Source organism: Musa acuminata, chromosome BXJ3-10 (genome assembly GCF_036884655.1).
Source record: "Musa acuminata AAA Group cultivar baxijiao chromosome BXJ3-10, Cavendish_Baxijiao_AAA, whole genome shotgun sequence".
Classification (NCBI taxonomy): Eukaryota; Viridiplantae; Streptophyta; class Magnoliopsida; order Zingiberales; family Musaceae; genus Musa; species Musa acuminata.
This window is the reverse complement of record NC_088358.1, coordinates 26825226-26851164: the sequence shown is the minus strand read 5'-3', so window position 1 is coordinate 26851164 and position 25939 is coordinate 26825226. Positions and strand designations below refer to the sequence as shown.

Below are 25939 nucleotides of genomic sequence, written 5' to 3'. Positions count from 1 at the left end.
TTCTCACAAGGAACCTCCACAGCGTATAATTGTTTGCACAATCGATCACTTAGTTGTCTCAGCGAAGATATCATTACAGAAAATACCACCATTAATCTTACAACACAAGTAAATGTCTCGATGCACACTTGCAGCAAAACACCACGTCGAGATCTCTGCTACGACTCAAACAACAAACGCATATGTAATGAATACAGGACTCTTTCCAATGACCCCATTAAACAAAGAGACTATATGACTACGTAATCACCCTATGCTCTTTGTTCTTCATTCAGCACGATAGCGAGGGGGAGATCGAGGGAGAGGCATTTGCTCGGAACAAAGGGGAAGAAGACGATGATCGAACAAAACAATCAAACACTTAGCATGGATTCTTTATCCTCCGCGAGCTTGAGCTCGTCCGACGGCACTCCTCGACCAAAGCTTCCCTGGCTGACACCAAGCCTTTGGGGACGAGCGGCCGGTCGAAGACCGAGCTATCAATCCAATCCTTGAGCAGGCCTTCCTGGCCCCATATCTCCGGTATCCAGACCCGGCCGGCCATCTCGGTCCTGTGCCGCCTCAGCCTTTCTCGCCCGCTTTCTTCGACCACGCCCGAGTTGGTGCACTCCTTGGTGATCTCCGCCGTGACATGCTCGTTTGTCGAGGAGCCGACGTTTGGCTCCGAGTTCTTCATCTCAGGATCGTCGGATGATACCACCAGCTCGCGGCGGGGTCCTGTGTCTTGCGTACGATCTGGTTTCGGTGGATCCGCTGGAACCATGGAAGCCAAGGTGTCTTCTTAGTTCCTCCTCCCCCTCTTGAATGCGAGGGGTTGGAGGAAGCTAAAAAGATCGGAGGGGGTGATCGAAGAACTAGTGGTTTGGTGGGGAGAACACGTCGTATGTTTGGTTCATATGACGGGCGGAAACTTAACGTGGTCATTTGATTGAGGTGTGTGGCTGCGTTCGCCCGAGGAAGGAAGGGAAGGCAGGACGTGAGGCTGCTGCGGCATCAGCGGCAGTGTGAACCAACGGTGAGGAAGCGTTTAATCTGATATTTTTGTGGAATCATCACATCAGAGTTAAAGGTTCATGTGGGCCCTCGCATCAGCTGCATTACATTGGGGCGTGCATTAATGTGCACCCAATTTTGCGTGGCTTGAGTCTTCAAAGAAAGAGAAGTCGAGTGGCTGCATTAATGTGCTTCTCAAAGCAAGTGTTAACAACATGATGTGAGTAATAACTACATTAGTTATAATTTTGCAAGTTCATACATAACGCAATATAAATTTTCTCACAACAATATAAATGCTGTAGCACCAAATTTGTCCTACATAATGCAATACAGACATCACCTCCTCTTGCTAAAGGTAGCAGATGGCAAAATCCTGTCATATACAATGCTTGATAGTAGCTTGCAAATGAATGAACTTAGTTTCAAGATGTCACTATTTTGCATAGACTAACAGTATAGTCAGTCACCAACAAATGTGAGGGAAAGAAAAAGAGACAACAATACCACTTTGAAATAATATACATTCTAGATAAATGCTCAATTGATTTTGTAATTTGGCACTATGAACAATCCTCAGGTGACAGAAAACAATTGGGATCTGCCAAGAACTGAAAAGGTATACAAAAGAATAGACTGGCCTAATTATAGATTCTAACTGCCAAGAGGTACATAATTTGATTTGTTAGGTATAAGAACACGAGAACTCTTACCTGACCTAGATTGTTTGATATCCAGAGAAGGTATGATGGGCTCTCTTAAAAGTTCAATGTCAATTCTGAAAGGTCATCCATTGGAATTTCCAGGCCCACCAGATCATGATCTTGTAGTGAATCTTCATCAACGTTCAACCAGGAAGCAATATCCTGCCCTTGTCCGCCCAGCCCTTCAGCAACATCTAGTTCATCGATGGATTCTATCCCATGCAGAGGTAGGTTTGTAAAGATGGCATCATCATTTTCTTTTGACGAATCATGGACCAGATTATCCAAACTATGCAATTCAACTTCTTGATCAATTTTGGTGATAGAGCTATTCACAGTGTCAAAAGGTGCATGCAACGTTGGTGACATAAGATTGGCTGCCTCTGTAACTCTGCCAAGACCATTTCCAGAAGTTGATAACTGAGCTATCTTTTGCTTAGGTTTTGTCTTTGCCTTTCGTTCACCCCTGCCACCGCTTGATGATGGACAACCCGCTTTAGCTGTAGAACTTCGTCCTAATGCATCTTTGTTCTGATCCCTGTCTCTTTCAGTCCTTTTCCATTTTGCACTATTTGAAAGAGAGTGCGTTGGACTTGACATGGCTCTAGCAGAACCTGTAACATCATCCAGAAGCACCTCCTTCTTCCTTCTTGTAACTAATTGCTCACCCATTTGAGGAGAACTTTGATATGGATCCAATGGACTTTGATCAATCTTGTTACCAAGCCCATGTCTCACGGAAGTATTCGATGTTACACCTGAAAGCCAAGTAGCAGAAGCTGCTTTACAGTTAAACAGATACAGGAACAAAAACCTCATGGTAGTATATGATGAAAATTCTTTGGCAATAACTAGGGCATCCATGGGACAGGTCCAGGTTGGGCTTTGTCAGACGACAGCTGGATGCACGTTTTTTCTTGAGGCCCAAGAACTACTCAAAACCAGTAATATTAAGAGCCAAAGATCTAAATATATGCAGATAGATGAAATATATTTTCTAAAGGGCAAAAGCAAGTGCTTAAACGTACTTTTTACAATCATGAACTAATGATAGCAATACAAGTACCACATGAAAGAGGTGTTATGCAGACATCTGTTTGGATAATATGAAATCCATTAACATGGCACTATATATACCACCCCAGCTGGTCAGACCACATGCAATGTCCAATTCCCATTTTCAGATAAGACCAAGAATTTCAGCCCTGGGCCAGACCACATGTTAAAAGCAGGGTTGGGCTAGCAAGCTAGCCAGCCCGCTGACACTACTAATAAAAAAATAACAAATAAATTGTCGTCTTGTTACACTGAGATTAATTAAACATGAAATGGGACAAAGAATTATATAAAAAATGTCATTTATAGGACAGAGAATTATATAAAAAATGTCATTTATAAGAACATACTGCAGATGGATGTAAATCGATGCTTCTATAAGGAGACACAATCAAATTATATACCTGATGCTCGAGTGCCAAGTTGACCGCTCCGTGATTCCACATGATTAAGAGGCCTATCTGAATGTTTAATGTGTAAGGGCACTGACAAGACTGCATCCCGAATAGCTAGCTCACCGAAGCAGCTTCGACCTGTTTCGTCAAATCTCTTACATCTGGCTATTGTTCGCTTACCAAAGGCCAATGCTAATTGTTTTGAAACCTTAGTGGTGCCACTCTTATGACTTGAACTACCTCGACCACCCTGTAGAAAGGCAACAGGTCTTTAAGACATTTCAACTGAACACCAGATAACATAAAGAAATGCCCATGCACGGGTGGTATTCATAAGCACCTCAATGACTATGGAGCTAATGGTTAGTATATCGATCATAAATATGTACATAAAATGTTCAGAAATAGCTAATGGTATTAAAAGTGTACAGTGACTTCATTCTATAACTGCACTCTACAGCCAGCGAGATTGAGGGTTAATAACATAGATTGTTTAGTTATAGTATCCCAATATTTTCTTATTCAAACAACTTATGAACAATGACTTGGATCATGTGACAAGATTTTTATTGTTGCCATGATTAGGATGACCACTAAAATTGGTGATTATGACACTGCAAGGGCACAACAAAAGAGACTCTCTAACTCTGAATCATAGATCAACCTTAAGCTAAAAACTACATATGGTCATTTACCAGGACACTGTTACAAGTAAAATGTTACAAAGGCACAAATCAATCAATATTATTACAAGTTGACAGTGATAAATTTGACTGTACATCACAAACATAAGCAGAGAACAAAAAATTAAAAAGAATTTTACCATGCATCCAGAGGTAATAATCTAACAAGCAAACAAAAGGTTCCAATAACTTTGTATTCAGCTCCAACAGTAAACCATTTTGAGAACAGAGAACCCAACAGTATGACTTGACACTGAAGGACACCGCAGGTCAAGTAAAGATTCATGAATCCGAAGTTAGCACAAAATTACAAGAAAGAAGAGCAGAAGAGTTAGGAACCATACTGGAAAGTATAGAAAACTAACTGCAACTATCAGTTACTCTCCAAGGTGAAACTAAGATAGCTTCCATGGTAATACCATATTTAAGAAGCAACTGGGACATTTCTTTAAAATAACAAATAAAGATGCAAATTGAGACTTGGCTATGAAGCAATCGGCTAAGCCTTAAACAGTGTCTGTCAACTTGGGCTTATATCAGGCAGATGGTAAAAGAGGCAGGAAAGCGTGCATCAATTATTCAAGCAGAGAAATCCTTAGCAAAAAGCAGTAATTACCATTAGCCTTTTGCATGCCATCTCAACAAGTTTATTCACAGCAAGCTGCTCAAGTTTCCTGTCACTTCAATAATTGAAAAGGCTTTAGTCATGGTAGATGATGGAGCACTTGTAACTGATGAAATCCAAAGAGATCCCAGAAAACCATACCTCTCTTCAATTTCTTTCGCATCTCGAATTGCTCTTTCCAATTTATCTAATTGATGCTTCTTTTTCTTCACCTGTTAAAGCAGCTTAGCATTAGTATGATCACAAAGAGGTCAAGGTAATAACCACTAAAAAAACCAGAAGTTCATCCAACATTAGATTCTGATAAAAGCAACTAACAGTGACAAGCTTTTGAGACAATAATATAATTTTGCACCTCATTACATGCAATGACAATGTATCAAATAGAATTTTCCTCAGTGAACTATGAGACTACTTATGAGGGGTGGTGACAAATAACACAAGTTTATATAATCTTGCAGGGCTAAAAGCTTAACAAGAGCCTATATCAACATTTATTATACCAATATCAGAACAGAAATATTCCAAACAAATAACCTGCTGGTAGAGCCTCATCTTTAGTTCTGAAATGACTTTGCCAATTTCTCCATCTTCACCCTCAGCAAGATCAGGCTGTAAGGAAATTTAAAACAGGAAACATCAGATATTTAAGCTTAAAGAAAAAAGATGTTTTTCAACTGCTATTATTTCAAATACAAAATTGTAAATGCATTGAAAGGCTGAGGGCACAAATTTATCAGAGTTATTACTTCACCTTTTTCATCAAAGGCAAGATGGGAAAATACTAAAATGTATAGAGAGAGAAAGAGAGAGAGAGAGAGAGAGAGAAACTTAGTCCATTGTTATTGACAACAATTATGTTTAATACAACTCTTTGATTTTGGTAGCAGAAAGCTTCCATATGAAGTACAACGCATAAACGCAACTTCATAATCTCTCTGAACTATTCCAGATCCCATGAAACTTGAGGATCATCCTTGGCTGCATGTCAAATAACATTTTGGCCACCTTGCTAGACTCACGGAACCCGAGTTTCAAGCTTATCGGAGTCAAGTGGCGTCCTCCAAGCCTGGATGGGGCAAGGTCAATTTTGGTGAATCCTATCACCCAGATGGGGAATATGGGGGCTGGGGGTCCTCCAAGTCTGGTATTGTTTGATTTGTGGGGCAAAGGTTAGTTTGGCTAATTCTTCTTTATAAGCTGAGGCTAAAGCAACACTTGATGGTGTCGCACAAGACAAAGAATAAAAGATTGATTCAGGAAATCAATTCTCAATTTTAAGGGAAAAGAAGCTGTTTCTTCAAGAATCTCTACGTTTGTGCATAATAAGAATCAGCTTGTTATCTTGAGCAAGTTGGAGGGCAGTGACCCAGCTGATTTTTGACTAACATGGCTTGAAGTACAACAAGAGGTCATTTTTTTCGGCAGACCTTCTGGGTTGCCTGATAAATTTGCTCAATCTCTGTTGGATTGACGTTCCAGGACAGCTTTTGATAAGCAATTTAAATTATGCTGCGCAAACTTTTGATTAAATATGTATATGAGCCAATAATGCTTGCTCCTATCAGGCACAATGGCTCTTGATTACCCTCCTTTGTATTACAAGAGTATATCAAGAATGGGAGTAACTCCAAAATACTTGAACTTAATTATAGACATACCTGAACTTAAATATAGCTTGGGTCACAGATTTGAGTGTGGTAAAACTATAGAGTAAATCTTTAAGCAAGTGAAAGCGTCAGATTTAAGCATACATAAGTAAAGATAAATGACATCCGGAATCAACACTCTGTTGGATGCTACCATACTAGGTTTAGCAGTGATTAGCAGGCGCATTTTTCTAAGAGTTGCAATTGTCAGGGTATGTGATAAAGTATTTCCAACAACAAAGAAGTATTTTGCTTAAAAGACACAATAGCATAAGGTACACAATAAATTCAAACAAAAAGAAAATATAGCAATAGATATTCCTGGAAAAGGGAGACTATCGAACTAGGACAATGATGCTTGCCTTTGGTGCTTTCTCATATTGGAACTTGTTTCTTTTCTGATATTTGTTTCAATAGTTTCAACATATACTAATATACTACTGGCAAAAAGGCAATTAATGTTGATTTTAAGTTATAGTTGCACAAAAGTTGTATGTCATCAAGATACAAATAACATAAACAATATGGACAAACTCAAGTATGCATACCACTGTTTCTGGAAATAGACCTATACTGTGCAGCTCCATCAAAATTCTATCATCAAGAGACATGTCTTCGAACTGACATTCGTAAGGAGAGGTGTTGTCCATTACGTGCAACTGATTAAGACTGTTTTTCTTGTAGCCAGATAAAGATCCATTATCTGTACTTAGAACAGCACTGTTTTCTACCAATGGTTCATAACCATACATAAAATTCTGAATATTCAAGTGCCTATAGTTGTTGGAAACCATAAATTCATCACAAGGAATAATATCTCCCAAACTATTTTTCTGATTCTTGTACTCAAGCTCCAAGTGACAATCCATGTTCATTAACTCTTTGGCATGATCGTTAATATAATTATTAGTATCACTATGTAAGAACAACTCTCCTTGAGTTTCAATGTCCAGCTTTTCGGTCTCATCTTCTGCAATAAAGGCTGAGAGCAGCCTTTGTGACAGTGGAACCATTTTGTCATACCATCTGTTGGTCTCTAATCTTCCAACTGATGTTTTTACATTCTCTGTCCCATCAACAGAATAAAGGGTCCCAAAAGTTTTGTTGGTTGGTCCAACTGCGTTTGTTTGCTCTCTAGCAAAAGAAGAATGAGCTGAAGATGCCACATCACAAACAACCTCGGCCTGACAAAAAAAGATAAATACTTGAATTAGGGACCTATGCACGCCACTGCAAAGAAAATTTATCCAAGTTTACACAGTTGTCGATTTGAAATAACTAGAACTGCAAAATAGTTGATTCTTCCTAGAATCCAATGACAAATAAAAGATAAACTTATTTCATGTTCAGGAATCCCTACAGATTTTAAGGTTCAAAGATGGAGTACTAACAAGAAAGTGGAAGCCCTAGAAATTAAACATGAAAAGAAGTTATACACAGAAAATCAAAGTGGCTAGTACCATTACATCATGGCCAGCTTCAAACCTGTTAGATAAACTTGCATCTAGCTCCTCAGCAAAATGTATCTGACACGAGGTTGGGTTAAATGAGTAAAATTTATCATCATAAGATTAACAGAGAAAATATTGTAAAAAAAAAAAAAAAGGAACATAACAACATAAACACTAGCCTGCTGTTTGACATAAGATATATCCTCCAATGACACAAAAGCAAAAGTGGGTTCCATTTTCTTCCAGAAAGTGCTAGAACAGGCATGACCTGCAAGTAAGAATGACAAATAAAACACATGTGCCAAAGAGTAAATGGATATATTCTGTGGAAGCAAATATGTTTAAGATGGAACCCACAGCTTGCATTACGAGCAGCATTAGCAGCTGCAAGTAGTTCTTCTCGATCATCATCCGATTCTCCTACAAAAGTTAACTATATGAGATGCTACTACAATGTAGAAAAGCAATGTGCACATCAATGGTGTCACTAAATGAATATAAAATATCAAACCTGTCATATCAGAGGAACCATTGTTCATAGTTTGTGGACGAGCACAAGCCTTCCTGTCAGTCTTCTTTAAAGGAGGGCGCCCTATCCTGCTGCACCAAGAAATAGTTCATTCAGTAATCTTAATACAATTCAAAGGTAGAAAGTAAGGAGGAAGATTTACAATTCAGAAAAAATCAAGCAAGTCTAGAACCTTGTTTCACTCCTTTCAGAACCAAGCTTTCCACTTTTGAGTGGCTTAGTAGTATCTAAATTTTCTACTTTTTGTCTTGGTACAGATAAACAAGCTTTTGACTGTACTGAACCTCTTCCACTCCTGCCTTGCCTCCGAACTCCATCTCTGATTTCTTCTTTTGGAGGAGTCTTGTTCTTCTTTGTTGGAAAAACAGAAGTAGCCTTAAGGGATGTTTGTGGACCATCCTCTAGCTCAAAATTATCAATTCCTTTTTCCTTAAATTTGTTCTCCACGGCAGCTGAATCCTCACTCTCTGATAATACAGAAGGAGAGAGGACATTATCGAACTTTTGTTTTGACTGATGAATGTTATTTGGCAAGCCCCTGGTTATCAAAAGCCCACCAGAATCCACAACTGTCATTCTGGCTCCAACATCAGGAGTGGCAGATCCTTCATGTAAAAATTGAGCTTCATCCAAATTCGAGACAGGAGAAACTACATTGACCCTTCTGGTTCTGGAGATCTTTTGTGGCCGCTGACCAACCCATTGTGTTACAGGCGGTGACGATGATTCATTAGGTATTAAACGTTTACGGTTGGTCGCAGTTAATGGCTGAACTTTGTTTATGCGAGGGGCCTGCCCCTGTCCGTCAATGCTTCCAGATGAGTGAAGAAAATTTGAAGATGCATTCATGACAGCACCTGAAACAGTTCTCAAGGCTCTAGATGCTTTTCCTTTTATCATAGGACTCTGGTTTCCAGCTTGAACATCTTCACGTATATTTAGCCTGATAACAGGGTAAGACAAATTTATGTTTGCTGAGTATTCAAGGTAAAAACATGGAGAGCTCACAAGGGAGAAAAATATTAACAAACAAAAACAAAAAGCCCTCCAACATATTCAGCAAGTCCTGCATGAGGGAGTGAAGAAATGGGGTAAATCACCAAGCAAACGATGGGTGGTGAGAATCTGTGATAGAAGATTGGTTGTTTCTAGAGTTAGAAGTAAGAAAACGGGGATTTATTGTTTTTTTTTTTTTCTTTTTGGCAGTTCATAGCTTAAAAGCTATCAGCAAAACACTGTTCTGTCTCTGAAGGTTACATGGAATAAAATGGCATACAATGTAAACAAAAAACAAAGAAAAACTCTCTCATGTAGCTAAACAGAATAAAGAACGATCACTATAGCCACTTATAAATTAACAGAAATTTTGAAAGGAAAAATAAGAAAACATGTATATGTAAATCATAAGTTGGGGAGTGGAGATATGATTTTCTATCTCATAATAGAATATACGTCCATAAAAGCAATATAGTACGTACTTATTGCTTCCTTTAGAAGTATTACGCTCATTATCTAGTCCACCAGAGTGTTCTCGTCTTTCATTTGAAACAGAGCCACTATCCAAGTCATTCTTGGGTGTGCCGCGAGAACCAGCACCACTTAGTTGGGAACAGCTATCCACCTTGTTGCTTACTGTGGTTCCACTAGACAATCCAGGTCTGAAAAAGAAATTCGAATTTATTGGAAGAACCTTTATACATGTTATTAAAAGAGAAAGAAACATGTAGGAATATTTTAAAAAATCATGCATGACCTAACAGGAAAATAAAAATTTGTTGTTAAAATTCTTTTCTACTCTTTTCTCATTTCACAAATTATGAAACAAAGTAGAAAAACAAGCAAGAGCAAGAGATCCCAATTTCAAAATTTCATGTTTGAGCAAACAAACATGCTCTTTTGTTCTGTCCATGCTCTTCATCACCCATGCTATCTCACAGAAGTTCACCTTGGCTGCTTGCGTTAGGCAGTTCCCCTAATTCAGCTACAATAATAGCTAGAGCCCTTGTTATTAACACTGCAAACATGCTCTTTTCTTTTCTCCAATCTCCATTCTTCCTAAAATATACAGAAGTTGCAAATCTGGTGAACTACCAAAATCCAAAATTAAGATCATGGACTTCATCCATAGGCCATAGATCTGCTATAAGTCAATCCTTGTAATCACACTACACATGCCATAATAAGATGGTAAATTTTTCTTTTTTTAATGGAGACAAGAAAACAATGGTTGAGTTAAAAACTTAAAACGGCATGGATTTTATTTTAAATAAAAACAGGTTACAAATTTAGTGCAATAAAAGTGATTAAATCTAAAATGGAATTATGTTTAGAGAGGAAAAAAATAAAGTGCAATTAAATTAAAAATACAAAAAGGCACGAAATACCTTCAGGTCTCAAGAGAATTTTACTGACATGTAATAGAAAATTTGTGATATACAAACAACAAACAGGTTCAGATGATGCAATTATTTTTTTAGCCATGTTACAGTTGCAAATAATTTCATGTACAAACTACCAAAGAATTCACTATGACTTAAAGGGTCACCTACACTATTCAGAATAAAAAAACTATTTGGATTATCTTTTAAGAAAACCATTTCTTTCTTCCTTGGATTCAGTGTGGACAAGTTCATAATTTATTCACAATAAATCTTGAATTATCATTTAGACACTTCCCACAACAAATGAAAATCCAGGGATCCACGAGTCGTAGTTGTTGATTGTACAAGTCTAATAGTGTTGGTTACCCTATCTGCCACTATTTTCCTTTGGTTGTGTAGTTACACTAAAACCCCATTTCTTTCCACAAATTAAAAAGAGAGAATTTCTAATCCAAACACAACAGAATTCTTTCTCCTGGTCGCACCAAGAATATCCAACATGAATAAATATCAATTGGTAATCTGTAAACTTATCGAGTATTTAGTAATCTGTAAACTTACGGAGTATTTAGTAATCTGTATGCCTACAGATCTAGCTAAGCACATCAAATTATTTTGCATGATACTTTGAAATGGCTACTTCACTGTAGTCTTGAATTCCAAGGAACTCAGATTGGATACTGATAGTATTTCTAATCTATATAAAAAAGAGATCGAGGTTTTTGCACAACCTTGATAGCAAGGCAGTTGTAAGTTCTAAAGCAACTAGGATGAGCCACACTAGATCTCGTCCAAAGTTACTCAAGCAAAGATGCTAGGCCTGTAACCAAATAACAAAATAAAGTTACTTACAGTGCAACCCCGTAAGATAGTTACCTGATACCAATGCCATCAGAAGAGCGTAGACGGGGTTCATTATTGGCCCGCTGTTGACTTGATTGTTTTGTGTCTCTATCACTTTCAATTACTCTGATAAGGCCAACAGAACGTTTTCTTTTCAGTTTTTTCTCCCATCCGTCACCCCCTGGTGCAAATCCATGCATTTTATCTTCTGAAGGTATTGATCCCCCATTACAATTCCTAAGTATAGATTTATCCTTCTCAAAATGAACATTTTTATCCTTGTCCATAACCGCACCTTGCCTTAGCGGAACACTACCACGACCTTCTGACTGATGCAGAAAAAAATAAAAACTATCAAAGAGCAACTCAAAACTTCATATTTAAGTCTCAGCAAAGAGAGGAAGACAGATCACAAACAAGTGATCACTATATTTCTATTTAGCAGTGAAATTATACAGGCATATTGTCAGAGTGATAGCAGATACTAAACAAACACTGACAATAGAATCAAAACTTGAGATTTAAAAGCATGCACAGTTTTTCGTGACAAAGAATAACTAATGGTTGTTAAAGATACTAAGTCAATCCATTAATAATAGATATTAATGCATTAGAACATAGTCTATCCAAGAAGTGGCAAAGTCAAAATAGTCTCTTCAAGAAGTGGCAAAGTCAAAAGCCTCATTTCTCAATAAGACACCTTGAGAAGAAATACAAACCCGTAATTCCGCCATAGAGGAGCGAATACGTTTATTAGGAATCAAACTTTTTGCTCTGTCCTCCAGTCTCGGACTTGCAAGTTCTGCAGGATTTTGATGGATCATACTTCCCATCTTCAATGGATTTGAGGTACCTGACTTCTCATTTGATTGATCAGCTCTTTGTCGTTTCCTCATGTTCCGATATTTGTCCAATTTGAAAATTGATTCCTGCAGCAACCTTGTTCTATCCCTGGTAAAAGAGAAGTTATATCTTCATCAAGAACCACAATTATTCTATTGTCTTAACTAAATGTAATCATGCTTCCTTGCAAAAAGAGAGAGAGAGAGAGAGAGAGAGAGAGAGAGAGATCAATTATCCAACATGACCAAGCAATGACACGCTTAAAATCCAATAGGTATGAAAGTTAAACAGTTATATAGTCATTTTAAGACAGATTTTGCCGAAAACAGTCTAAACTGACAAGTAACAGATGAAGAATTACAAATAGAGTACCTCGTTCTGGTTGACGACTCCAATATGCTGGCTTTGAAACGTTTCAGTTCTTCAGATGCAATAGGCAGGAGTGGCTTAAACTGTGCAGATCCAAATGAGTGATCCTCAACTGTAACACCTAGAACTCTTCTTAACTCTCCAGAGCGAGAAAACTTTTGCTCACTCATCAAAAATGGCTCAAGTGGTAAATATTGTGACAAAGATGGTATTTCTGGAGAGAAGGATGTGTTTCTTGATGTGCCAGGTCCAGGAACCAGAGCACGGTTCTCTGAACTCTCACGGAAGCTTCCGGACCTCTCCAAACCAGAGCCCGAGTAGGCCCCACGCTGGGCATTGTGATGGGCAGTAGCAGCAAAGTTTGGTCCATCCATGCTGCTCGAAGCTGACTCTGCCCTCGAACTTCCTGCCAATTTCATGCTTAACCAACCATCAAAGTTCACCTCCAGGTCTCGTTCCTGTAAATGCACATTCTCATCTCCTTGCCGATACTGAAATCCCTAAACAGTGCAGTGGAAATAAATTCTACATCGTCGTGACCAAAAGGTTCAACTTTTAATAAAAGATGAAGTTAAAACTTAAAATATATGTTTTTATTTTTTTCCAAGACGTAAAGCCTGCGATAATTCTTCAAGAGAAGTGGCAAGTGACACAGAGTTGTACAGTGTGGAATAAAAGATGGGATTCCAACAAAAGGAGATACTCAAACCCTCCGCGCAACGCACGAGATAAGCACTGAAGGCTGAGCAGTTTATCACAGGGAAACTCCGCATTAAGGTAACCAAACTGAAAATCCGGAAAGATAAAAGAAACCAAATAACTTAGCTAAAACTACAAACTGGCAAAGAATGACTACAAAACTCTCAACAACCGGAAGAGAAAGAACCCTAACGAGAGCCAGTAATCAAACCAGCAACTTCAGCAAAGCAAATAGACGAAGTCGACAAGTCAAGCGATCAATTAGAAAGCTCAAGCTCCGGAGCACAAAGGTGGGATGAGCAGTAAAAGCTGAAATCGAAGCGAATCGGAAGCTTAAGCATTCAAACCTTGACCAAGAAACGAGTCAACAGACGAGGAAGAACCCTAATTCAAGAACGAGCTCGGCGATCCAATCCGTAGGGATCCCTGCTTCTTCAAGCAATTGGAGCGCGTATCCCGCGACCAAGCCGCGTCGACTAACGGCGTTCGGCGATCGGAGCGGAATGGGGCGAGATGGAGATGAATTCGATCCGCGAAGGAGATGGAGACTTCAAAACCAAAAGGGGCTAGACTTACATACGTCCTTAAACGGCACGAGGGAGCCGGAATATATATATATATATATATATATATATATATATATATATATATATATATATATATATATATATATATATATATATATATATATATATATATATATATATATATATATATATATATATATGTATATATATATATATGTATATATATATATATATGTATATATATATGTATATATATATATATGTATATATATATATATACATATATATATAATATATACATATATATATATATACATATATATATATACATATATATATATACATATATACATATATATATATACATATATACATATATATATATACATATATATATACATATATATATATATATACATATATATATATATAATTTTCTTTTGGGGTTGAAGATAACATTTTCATGTTCGAAAACTGCTGGTCATATTTGAGTTAGTAATTTTTTTATCTTACGAGATTTACATAACTCTTGAGCAATTTATCTCTCTCCTTGCATAGTCTCGTGCTGTCACTATTAAGTTTGGTTAGTAACCTTTGTACATTATATATTATTCGCATCTCGTTTGTCCTTGTGATACCTCTTCTAAACTTAAAAAAAAATACGAAGAGAAAAATTACGATAGATATTCCCAAATAATAAGTCCTGATTTTCTAAAAAAAAATCATGTGTAATAAATTATATATGTTAAGAGAGATATTTAAGACGATAACTCCATTAAGCATAATAAATTAAGCGAATGATAAAGAGTCATCGCATGATCTCACACAAAGTAGTGCATTGATGGACACATTACGAAATCAAATGGGGAAGTAACTCTAGGTAATACCAAACAAAGACACACTTAGAGTTGATATGGAGATTGGACTCAATACAGGGTTGACCCATGGAATAATAGACTCGAGAGCCACCATTAACTCAATGCAAATCGATGAGCAGAGCAACTTTGATAGAAATTGGTGAAATGCCTAAGCAATACGAAGAGAGTTAATATAGAATACGGAATATAGAGCAGAGAGACAAAGCTTTATTTCGACAAAGGTCAATGATATGAACTCTTGTAAAGGCAAAAGTGAGATCATATCATTCAATAGATTCCTAATTCTGATTGAGCGGATTTATCTTGTATGGTGTCAAAGTCGAAGGGAGTTACAACACATGCACCTTATATTAACGAAATAATTGATAGAGGGACTAAGGTGACTCAATTTGTAAAGGTGAAGTTAAGATCATAAGGCATTAACATGGGGCAAGAGGACGTAGAGGCAAGTACTCTTAAAAAATATATCATAGTATTGTCATTTAAGTTGATGAAAAAAAACTATATGTAATAGAGATTATTCAAGGACCAAAGGCCCAATATTCAAATAATAGGGCACCAATTTTAATAAAATCGGTAGACTTCGAGAGCTGCTAAGCGACAGACTCTAGGGAATATGGCGTAATGACCTAGCATCCATAGTCGATGAGTTGAGATAATAATTCACTGAGCTAGAAATATGTTCTGACAAGTATGACAAATGACCAGCTCGATATTGGGCCTAGAATGTCACATACATATAGTAGGTATTACAACAAGTAAAGGTTCAGATATGAGATATCCACCGGAATCCATATCTTATTAGATATCCAATAAACCCCTGAATTATTGGATTCAATAAATGAGATTCAATAAAAGCAAATGAGAGATTATTATATAGAGATATACTAATAGGGCATCATCAATTAGGGTTAAGTTGACAAGGGGTCTCTATAAATAGGAAATAACCAAAGGGACATAGGCTAGGTTTCTTGGTTGTCACCTCCTATTCTCTTCTCTCCTTCTCCTTCCCAGCCAATAGGTGTATAGATTTTAGCAACGATTTGAAGAGCGTATTCGCAGCTCCTGGCATGTGGATTATCGCTAGAGAGGAGGGCGCTTAACCTCCTTCATCCTCTCCCACGAAGATGTAAGAATTTAGGGATATCAATTTCCCTATGTAATACAACTATCTCATACGTGATTTTTAATTTTGTAGATTTTTGTGCATCAATCTTCATACGATGATGAACATCTTTTAGGAAATTTAAGACTTTTCGTTTTATGTTCTTTTGTTGTGCATGTGATGTTGCCACTAGATTTTCCTATAGGAACTAGCATGATGTATGAAGTACAACCCTCGAAGAGGCAAGTAAAATTAAGTAATTTTTGCCTTCTCAACTTTTAAGAGAACAAGTGAAACAGAGTATCACAGTTCTCTTATTTATCTAGCAAATGAGCTCTTTACATATTCAAAGATCATTTAAAGAAACTTAGTAGAAGACAATAGTTATTGAATCATCATCAATGGTGATCAATTCTACTGAAAGTAGATTACCAAATTCATATCTCAATAAAATGTTAATCAAAAGCAAAAGTGATACGTACTTACAAACGATAACTAAATATAAGAGAAATCGATGGAGGAAAATTTTTAAAAACATTTTGAAGTCCACGAGATAATACTCATTAAAACTCCAATAGACATTTACCTAGTTCAAACGATGTGAGTTGTTTGAGAGACTAGCACATAATAAGAAATATCTCTTTTTTTATTTAATTTTTTTATAGAAACTAACAAATATCAGTACAATTAGATCGACCCCTCAGTAGAGTCAGAATCATTGACAAGTTAAAGTAGTATTCTCATATCAAAATTCAACTACTCAACAATAACGACGAAGAAAATATGGGAGTCAAGAAATATGTTACAACTAAAGTATAAGATTGAAGATTCAACAAAAGCAAGAAGATGCAGAATCTAATAGGCTTCAACGAGAATATTAAGAAATAAGTGATGAAGAATGTTATGGACAAATATGTATAAAGAGTGTTCGATATAATAATTTTCTATATCGATGTCTTTCGATTTTATTCATATTTTGCATAATATGTAGAGGGATTACAGTAGGCTTGACAGCCCTATTTCGATTGACTTTTATAGTCATTTTAGTTCTATAGACATAATTATGTATAGTCATCATATAGAAGCAAAACTACCTAAAAATAGATCATTCAGGTAATCATTTGAGTGGTTTTCTAGCTGTATAAAATAGTACAAAATGTTAAATAGTATAACACGTTAGAGTTACCAAGGTGACACAAGCTGAATGAAAATTTAGGATAGTGTCCAGGGTTAGTTTGCCGTTTTGTTTTATAATAGTGTCATGTGGTTACTTGTGAAGATTTTTTAGCGTGACAAACCATATTTAACCATTTGTCATATGACTGTTTAAAGCTTATAAAGTGTATATTTATAATTTGTATTATCTATTAAGTATTTATTAAAATATTTACTCATAAGATCCTAAGTTAAACACTTTTTCTAATTTGTTTCTCTTTTATCACATGTCTTATATGCTTATATAGCATAAAAAGTAAATAAAATAAAATTAAAAATATATTTAAAATGAATGACCAATGCGATTTCGGGCACCTTTTTTATCGATGAAAGTTTATTTATATATTTTTCTTATTTTAGTGTGTTTTATAAAATTTAAAGAGTGATCGTGTTGAAAATATTTTAAGTTTTATATATTTTTTTAAATTATATCCTTTATTTTTAAAATATTAAAAAGGAGTCCTAACTTTTTTTCAAAATAATAACTCATCGTTGAAATTCAACTAAAACCAGCCAAATAGATTTAATGTTGTTAGTATCAAAATTTGAAGGAGATCATCGCAAGTGACTAGCATTCAATGAATGCTATACTCAAGTTCAAGAACTTATATAATTATAAAATAATAAAATTTCAAATATTGAAGTATACTCTTCTACTTATAAAGCAGTGAGAGAATATTTATGAAATAAAAATAATTTAAAAGATATTCCTCCATGATAAGATGTTATAAACTAATTTATTTGAGAGTTTTTAAGTAATTTTGTGTTAAAAATAAAAACATCTTGACATATTTCAAAATAGAAGATGATTACTTTCCACTTTACCTAAAAAATTAAGTCTATCTATATTAAAAAAATATAATATTTATTTAATTTATGAGAAACAATGATAACAAAAAACAGGAGATATTTTCTGCTGTGATGTTTTAAAATGGTTTTATTGTGTTTTTTAAATAAAAAATATTATAACCAAGTTCAATCTAACACTGTATTGAGTCAATCGAAGATCTGATTCAACTCCAGAATTCCAAGGCAGACATCCTTTTGCAAATACGAGTATTTAGGTATTCTTACAAAATGAAATGACTTTGATAGAAAAATATGAATATCGAGGACACATTTGAAGACAAAACCTAAAATCTTGACATTTTCTTGAAAGTCAATTGAAGACAACATTTTCTCAGATATTAATCAATTCATTGATTTTATTGAGTTATCAAACCTAAATACTAAGTCAATCTAAGATGCACTTTGGCTTTATCCGTGGATATGATCGAGCATGACACTGCTTATCATAACTCGACTTGATAACTTACTTGTTAATTTAAAGTTTTTTAATTAAACTGATTCAACTAAAAGTCCAGTTTAGTCCAATCAGAATTTTGATAAGAAATTTATCAATCACTGTATTAAATAATTTTATTGATGAAATCATGTAAATGTATCAAGAAATAAAAATACACATGCATGATTAAATGCTTACCGCTAGTTGTTCGAATAATGAATCATTGATTTAATTGAATGAATAATTTAAAAAAATATATATAGATATATATTTCTCAACGTCTCATGCCGATGAATCATTTAATCGTAAGATGGGTAACATATAATTATATTGATCGAGTTTAGTTTTAATTATTTTATTTTAAAATAAAAGGTCCTTTCTTAATTTTTTAAAAATATATTTCTTGTCGTTAATTGCTTAGTAAGATTTGATTGTTAGTTGAAGTTCCAATTAATATTTATTTTAAAATTTTTATTATTATAAAAATATTTGTTGGTGAACTCACACGTCGTGGTGGAGAAGTCAACACGGCTTGGTCCACAGGTCGATGTCCGGAGTTCCCAGCGCTCGGAGGCGGGTCTCTAAGTCGATTGGAAGAGACGTCGAGGTCGGGCTGGATCAAGGGTTGGGATGGCCGTGTCTCCGGGGACGTTCGCGTTCCTGCACACATGCCATGGTCGAGAGATTCTGACTTGAGCCTTTCGGAGGTTAAGTTGATGGTATTTTCTCTGTCTTTTTTTTCTTTAGCCAGATGCTGACCGGAGGCTTTTATGCTGTTGTCCGAGGATTTGGTCGTATGTGGACTTGGCGTATCGGTCGACCCCCCTCGAGCGATGAGTTCATACCTTCATGTGTTTGTCGTCCGGTATGCTCGGAACGATGTCATGCGACACTGTCTCGAGCTTTCCGGGATAAGACTTGTCAAGTGAACGCCTTATGTGCTGGATCTGCAGTGGTGTGATGTGACGCTTGGTGCGTGTCTTGGGAGCTCGCGTTTGCGGTTGACGTGTCCGAGGTCCAAAATATACCTTATTAATATTTAAAAAATTTATGTATATCTAATTTTAAATTTCAGACGATTATTTTAAAATTTACGTGTAAGATGTTGACTTAGTTTGTAAATTTTAGATAATAGGTACATTATACACTATACAGTAAAGCTTATTTTGACTTCTATCATATTATAAGATGGATGTTCGTATATTATTACACAATAATAAATCTTTAGTTTGTATTGATCTCGTTTAATGTAATAATTTTTTTAATTATTATTTTTAAAAATAATAAATCGCATTGAATTGTAATTGGTTGACTCAGTAGACCGATTGGGGACCCAAGGCGGGTCCCACTACACATGATGACCGTTATATGTGATGCTACCTCAATAAAACGGCACGGTCCGGCTTCCGTCATTAAACTTGACACGGGCGGTTTTGCGGTCCGGTCGGTCGACCCAATTATGCATGCGATACAAGCAAGCCCTAGCGGCCCCCATCTTGACATCGCGATGGCCGTCTTCGTTCTCCGCCGCCCTACCTAACTCAACGATCGCAATGGAGACCGTCGACGAACGGGCGGGACGAAGGACCGCGTGGCACCTATCGGCGGTGTGGTGAATAGGTGCTTCCTTCTTGTCTCTTTCTTGGATATCGGAGACTTTCGTCTTCCTTTTTTCTTCTCTACCTCTTCATGTCGAAACCCTTTCGCGATCCTTACTCGGAGTTGAAATCTTTATCGGATGTTGGATGGAGCTGGGATGTGGAAGTCTTCTTCATGTTGTTGTGTACATAGAGACGGAATGATAGACACTCCATTTTTAGGTTTGATCATCTCCCTATTCCATTCCGCGGATCCTCCTTTCTCATTTCATGTCCTACACTCATCAATTGTGAAAGTTGACATTTTTATATTGCTGTGCTGATGATATGGATCTCGACCCACAAAAGGGGAGATTAGACTCTTTTTATGCTTGTCTGCGAGATCTTTTATTGAAGCAATTATATTTTATATATAGGGCACGGAAAGGGTTTTTCCTTTCAGCCAGCACCATTCGTTTCTTTGTCTCTCGTCCCATCGATAGTTTTACGTGCATGAATTACCTAGCATTTTAGTCATCTTTCAATGAATGCTATGTTTCCGTGCAGATCATCAGAACTTGAACTTATACAACTTTAATTGTCAAGAGCAGTTCCTGCTTGCAACAATTAGTTGTATTAGATTTTGCGACTTCTTTGCAAGTAAATATCTTGATTTGGGAGGAGGAGGGGAACCTTGACACCATAAAACTGCTACATTGGCCTTTTCCAAATCTTGCATTGAAAGAGCCTTGTGCCTGATTGCCCTTATATATCTTCTTAACTGTAGACATTATTTAATTTACTCGCTGTGAGTATATGTTTGCATGATTTACAGCAAAGCATATATATTGGTTGTGTCTTTTAGGTTTATTGTCATGATACATGAAAACTGATGATACGCTATTTTATAGATCACATGAAATTGTGATAACAGGTCTGTTTGGTTAGTTTGTATAATAAAAACAATTTGCTTCAGTTAGAAAAAATTTCAAGCCATAGTATACAGGTTTGATTTGCCCTGTAAAAAGTGGACCAAGCAGAATTGTGTTCAACACCTGCATTTTGGCATCTATATAAAAAATGACCCTTAGTGGTTGTCTTTGTTGCTCCTTATCCTTGTATTGAACTATGCGTATCTTATCCTTTGCACTTTTTGGGTAACATATATATGACACCACAATCTAGATGTCTTTTTTCCCCCCTACTTAGTCTTTAATATGTTGCCTAGTTTCATATGGGTTATTAATCTATGCCTAAACTGTTGAATATCTAGATATTGCCATTGCTTCTGAGCAATAAAACTAATGAGAATTTTTAGAAAACCTACAATTGATAGAATCTACTCGATTAGTTCTCATGCATTCACATCTCTCTTTAAACGTACAATCTTACATACTTGATTAGAAAATTATCACTTATGTAACTATTCCTTCGGTTTTGTAGTTGCAAATTGTGCAAGTTGCTTTTGCATTTGACCAAGTTTTTATTATCTGAGTTGGTTTCTTTTTTTGTTTATTTTGATTCAGTGATTTAAAAAGCGCTAGGCGCCAAAAGGCGTTAAGGTCCAAAAACACCTGAGGCGCTAGGTGCTCGCCCGAGCGAAACGAAGCGCTAAAATATAAAAATATATAATATAATTAATAAATATAATTATTTAAATTTTTAAATAAAAATATGTTATTAAATTAAAAAAATCTAAGATACAAAATCATAATGTCACATTAACAAAAAGTTTCAAAATTCAAAATAATATATTATTAATCTAATAAATACAAATACTATTATTAGTATACTGTTAATAGTATATTGTATACTGTTAACAGTATACAGAAGGAGAAGAACGAAGAGGAGTGTAAGGGGGTGTTGACTGAGAAAAGAGGAAGTGGCAACGATAGCGGGAGCGGGAGTGTAAGGAGGCAGCGACAGCGGGAGTGTAAGGAGGCAGTGGGAGCAGGATCGGGAGTTGGAGCAGCGACAGCGGCAGCGGCGAGCAGTAGGAGCGAGGACAGCGGGAGCGAGAGCAAGAGCGGTGAGCAGCGGGAGCGGCAGCGACAACGAGCAGGTTTAGGGTTGGGCAGCGACAGCTGATATCGGTGCTTTAGTTGGTTCGATTGAACCAACTAAAGCACCGGAGACTGAACCAGACCTAAAACGCTGGTTCGGTCGCCTGGTTTAACCCAGAGGCTCGCCCGAAGCGCCTAGCGCCTGGGCTCGGGAGAGCGCCCAGGCGGTGCCTCTTTGAAGCGCGCCGCCTGGAAGTGAAGCGAGGCGCTCGGGCCTCGCCTCGCCTCGCTCGAGCGCCTAGGCGAGCGCCCAAGCGCCTTTTTAATTCACTGTTCTGATTATTTGCTCCTCAATCTGAAAGGAAGTAAGTTTAACCTCCATTGATTTACTTGTTTCCCTTTGATTGAAGGAAAGAACATGATGGCTTAATAGTAAAAGGTCTTAGTATGAAAATGTATATGTACGCGATGAGATGGTTCTGGGATGAAGGAAGAGGACCAAGTCATAGCACTGTGGCTGTTGCAACCTCTTCTACACGGCATGTTTCATGCTTCTGCATAATTGAGTTGGAAAAAAAAGGCATGGGCTGCATTTTTAGTTATAAATGCTGGCATAGACCTATATTTCAATTACGAAGCATGTAACCATCTGATTGCCACCACATTTCTACATCGATCGAACCTTTAATTGACTTTGACTCCTACATTCTTTGCTGTTTCTTTTTCCAAAAGTTGTTCTGTAAATCAGTATTTGCTTATTTTTGGCTTTGATTATGATAATAGCTGCTATATTATTTTCCTTGTTAAGGAAGGATTTATAAATTGATTCTTCCCACTTTATCAGTGTTCTTCACAAACTTTTGGACAGTTTTGCTTTTTAATCTTGTGAACTTTAGAATCATTTAATTTTTAGTTTATGAAAATTATTGTTCTTGTTAGTGAATTTTTGCACACATTTTTCAGTTTATTAATGTGAAAAATGATGTAGATTTTATTGGATACTTTTTGTACTGGCAGTGCACTAGAATAATAGGATTTTCAGCATTTTCAAACAAATAATGCATACACTAAATGCAAATAATTTATCATAATTTTTATTTGAGGGAAGATGATAATTTTTTTAGGATTGATATTTATTGTTTGGTTGACTAGTAGGCATATCACTAAATAATTCGCTTCTATAGAGCAACATTTATCCCTTCATCTGGTAAAGTGACTTGGTAAATATGTCTTTCGCATTGGGCTTCTTTTAATCTATCATTCTACGCAAGTACGTCATGAGAATTGGGTCTTGTAGTTTATGCGTTTAGGTTCTCTAGGTCAGTTCATGAATTGTTGATTATCATGAAGTGACCATGGATATGGTGAATGAATAAAAATAAATTATATGCATGGATGATTCTTGACATAATGAGAAGCCTACTAATTCTTTGGTGGAAGGCATCTTATTCAAGTTGACTTGTTGATGCCTTTCTCTATTGTGCCATTCAACTAGTTATTACGATGTTCTCTGTGGATAACCACAGGGCTTACTTCAGGGGAATTCAAAGATGCTTTTTTAGTATGACTGCTTTTAAGTATTCCATTGATTGTGCATGTGAAACTAAATTTCTGACAGTAAAACTAATTCTTTAATGAAACATATGGAGATGTGTATATAATGTAAAAAAACTTGAGGTTGAGAGGTTGCAATGTTTTATGGTTGTTGGTTTCGTTATGGAAGAGTATTCACATATCGATTGTATCTTAGATCCATTATTTTGACAGTATGATCGATAATATAGTTTGAGAATCTTTCACATTTGCTTGACTCTAGATTCCAATAGTTTATTTTTTTCTTCAAGTCAGCTTTCGCATAGTGGCTATTTAGCGAGAAAAATATCTTTGATGAAATGCTTGGATAGAATTGAAGTATGATGTGAGGCAGTTCATCCAGATTGAGAAAGAATAAACCAAACAGGACCGGCTGTTTGATTCAGCTTTGCCTGGTTCTAATCAAAGATCAGGTTGGTTTTCGTTTGAAAATGAAAGTTCAAATCTGCTTGGTTAGATTTCAGTCATCTGTTTGGTTTGAAATCCAACAAACCAGACAGAAACCAAATTTGTTTCTTATGACCTTTGTTTTCATGGTTTGGTTCTGAGGTACAAAAGAAAGGGTACGATACAGTTTTTGAGTCAACCATAAACTGAACCTCACCAGGTACATCCCTATATTGATACACTGCTTCCACTCTTATGGTTCACCTCGTCTTAAACAAACATAATTGAAGCTATTCACATATTTTCATATTATTTTTCTTCTTGGGAATATTCACAACTCCACTTTCCTGTAGTTCTCATGGAAACCCTGGTTATGTTGATCTGTTTCAGACCGGAGTTTTTGTGGCATCAATCCTCCATGTAGAAAAGCTAGCTATGTTATGACTTGATATAATAGTATGATTAGTTTATAATACAGTGGATGAGACTTGAACCACAGCCATTTTGTCCTTCCAACAAGCAGAGGGCTTAACATTCTGGTTTGTCTACTGTGGTAGGCGATTTTCAGACATGAATTCAGCAATATTGCTCTAATTATTAATTTGAAGCTAATTGTATGCATATCTCTTTCTGTAGGTTCGTTCTGGTTCTAAGAGTCATTTGCTTCTGAAGTGCACCTCTACAGAGCTGATCCTATCCCATTAGAAATGGAAGACCCACCAATCATTTCATCAGAAATCACTAATGCCAAATCACGAAAGAAGAAACCATTGAAGCAAATGTCTAGTGCAGTTCAGATCAAGAGAGAGCATGGAGGGGAAAATGAGGGGACCCATCTATTTAAAAAGCCACAAAAGGTATCCAAGAAAGGCCATAAAGATGGGGTTCCCTCATCTTTCCAACAGACAGACAGGGCGGCTCCTGATTCATTGGCTGATCCTTCAGGATCCGGTGATGAGTACAGGGCATTAAGACACAAGTATCTGTTGCTGGAGGAAGAAAGCTTCTCACTGGACAGCCAACTCAGTGAGGCTGATGCAGAAGTGAAAACTCTGGAAAATGAGAAGCTGGCTTTGTTGGATCAGCTTGTCGTCTTGGAAGGTCTTTTAGATCCTTCAGAAATAAAGCATGAAGGGCGGTTGTGAAAAGAACCAAACAGGAGATGCTTGGTAGGACTTTGGAATCTCATAAAAGCTGACATTTTAGCATCGGTACCTTGATAAAGATTGTTCAACATTATCTCGCAGATTTGTATTTCGAATATCTCAGCCACTTGGATGGCCAAATAACTTTTTAAGATCTGCTGTGTCTAACAGGTGGTTGGTTTTAGCAGGATTCATTAAATGGAACTGGCGATCTCTAACAGCTAAGAATTATGGTGAACTGCCACCTGGGATGCATACCCACTTTGTTTGCTGAAGCTAAATAGTGAGGTTCTAAGCAGTTTGTGTATGTAGTTCTGAAGTGAAACTCATCACGGAGGTGATATTAAGTTACACCAGTTGTGTACATATGATTTGATTTGAACTGTGACAATATCATTGAATGTTTAATTCTGCTTTATATACCTGCGTTGTGCTATTATTCAGTTACCAACCCGTATCTTCCAGTGTTTGCTCGACTGCTTAAAGATATAACTTGTTTGAGGCACTAATACTATTGTGCTTGTGGAGATTCTTAGCTAAGAATCAAGCTCTCGATAAAGTCTGAATGAGACGGGGCACCAGCTTTCTTAATCTCCAAGGGATCGACGTGGATTGCACCTCTTCTTGATGAAAGATGCACATCCCCTGATTGGTGGAACATGTGTGAAACTGAAGTATTGGTTGCATCGGTAGTGTTGGAGGTTCCCGGTGTTGTCCTGCTGTAGTTGTTCGACGCATCATAAAGATGATCTTTCCTTGAAGAACAGACAGGTGGAGATGGTTGAGCTATAAACGGAAGAAAAGCATACAGATCAATAGCAAAACTCTTTTTTAACTCTGATGGAAGTGCTGATATCAGTATTTGGACTATCAAGACATCGAGTTCTTGTTTGATGGGTAGGTCGTAGTGGACAAGAAGCCGCGGGGTTTGATGCACGATCTCACCATGAAAGTCTAGATAGATAGAAGCAGTGTGTAAAGTGAGAAGACAATGGAAGAAGAGG

General features: G+C 36.7%; 2 protein-coding genes and 2 long non-coding RNA genes across 11 annotated transcripts; 2 read left to right on the top strand and 2 right to left on the bottom strand.

The window, feature by feature from the left end:
• Nucleotides 1-49: 49 nt before the first annotated feature.
• LOC135583643 (uncharacterized) lies at nt 50-13811 on the bottom strand. Of its 7 annotated transcripts, none has more exons than XM_065171247.1 (16): nt 13568-13811; nt 12525-13021; nt 12029-12260; nt 11343-11638; nt 9564-9743; nt 8258-9028; nt 8068-8156; nt 7914-7976; nt 7736-7824; nt 7566-7631; nt 6654-7289; nt 4994-5068; nt 4598-4668; nt 4448-4511; nt 3158-3398; nt 50-2455 (listed from the first exon to the last, which is right to left on the bottom strand). In XM_065171247.1, exons 2-16 carry the CDS (start codon nt 12938-12940, stop codon nt 1752-1754), a joined length of 3993 nt encoding a protein of 1330 aa, XP_065027319.1. In that variant the 5' UTR covers nt 12941-13021; nt 13568-13811; the 3' UTR covers nt 50-1751. The 7 variants fall into 7 exon arrangements, with proteins under 7 accessions (XP_065027319.1, XP_065027323.1, XP_065027324.1 ...); XM_065171251.1 differs by having other exon boundaries at nt 4448-4505; XM_065171252.1 differs by having other exon boundaries at nt 7572-7631.
• On the bottom strand, nt 362-763 carry LOC135651430 (protein BIC1-like). The gene has a single exon (XM_065171498.1). It carries the CDS (start codon nt 761-763, stop codon nt 362-364), a length of 402 nt encoding a protein of 133 aa, XP_065027570.1.
• Nucleotides 13812-19661: 5850 nt separating the features above from the next.
• On the top strand, nt 19662-25353 carry LOC103968351 (uncharacterized). Its single transcript, XR_001976082.2, has 2 exons — nt 19662-19850; nt 24427-25353. It is a non-coding gene; the product is annotated as an uncharacterized LOC103968351 (long non-coding RNA).
• Nucleotides 19857-24343, top strand: LOC135651637 (uncharacterized). Of its 2 annotated transcripts, none has more exons than XR_010501888.1 (4): nt 19857-20050; nt 23659-23816; nt 23962-24010; nt 24181-24343. It is a non-coding gene; the product is annotated as an uncharacterized LOC135651637 (long non-coding RNA). The 2 variants fall into 2 exon arrangements; XR_010501889.1 differs by having other exon boundaries at nt 23655-23816.
• Nucleotides 25354-25939: the final 586 nt, after the last annotated feature.

What these genes read in the sequence shown, in the direction of transcription:
- LOC135651430 (XM_065171498.1), bottom strand. Translation starts at nt 763, where the DNA reads ATGGTTCCAGCGGATCCACCGAAACCAGATCGTACGCAAGACACAGGA.
- LOC135583643 (XM_065171247.1), bottom strand. Translation starts at nt 12,940, where the DNA reads ATGAAATTGGCAGGAAGTTCGAGGGCAGAGTCAGCTTCGAGCAGCATG. An exon ending in CCTCTATGGCGGAATTACGG is followed by an intron (nt 11,639 to 12,028) that starts GTTTGTATTTCT and finishes TTTCTGCATCAG; the next exon opens with TCAGAAGGTCGTGGTAGTGT. An exon ending in GCGAAAGAAATTGAAGAGAG is followed by an intron (nt 4,512 to 4,597) that starts GTATGGTTTTCT and finishes CAATTATTGAAG; the next exon opens with TGACAGGAAACTTGAGCAGC.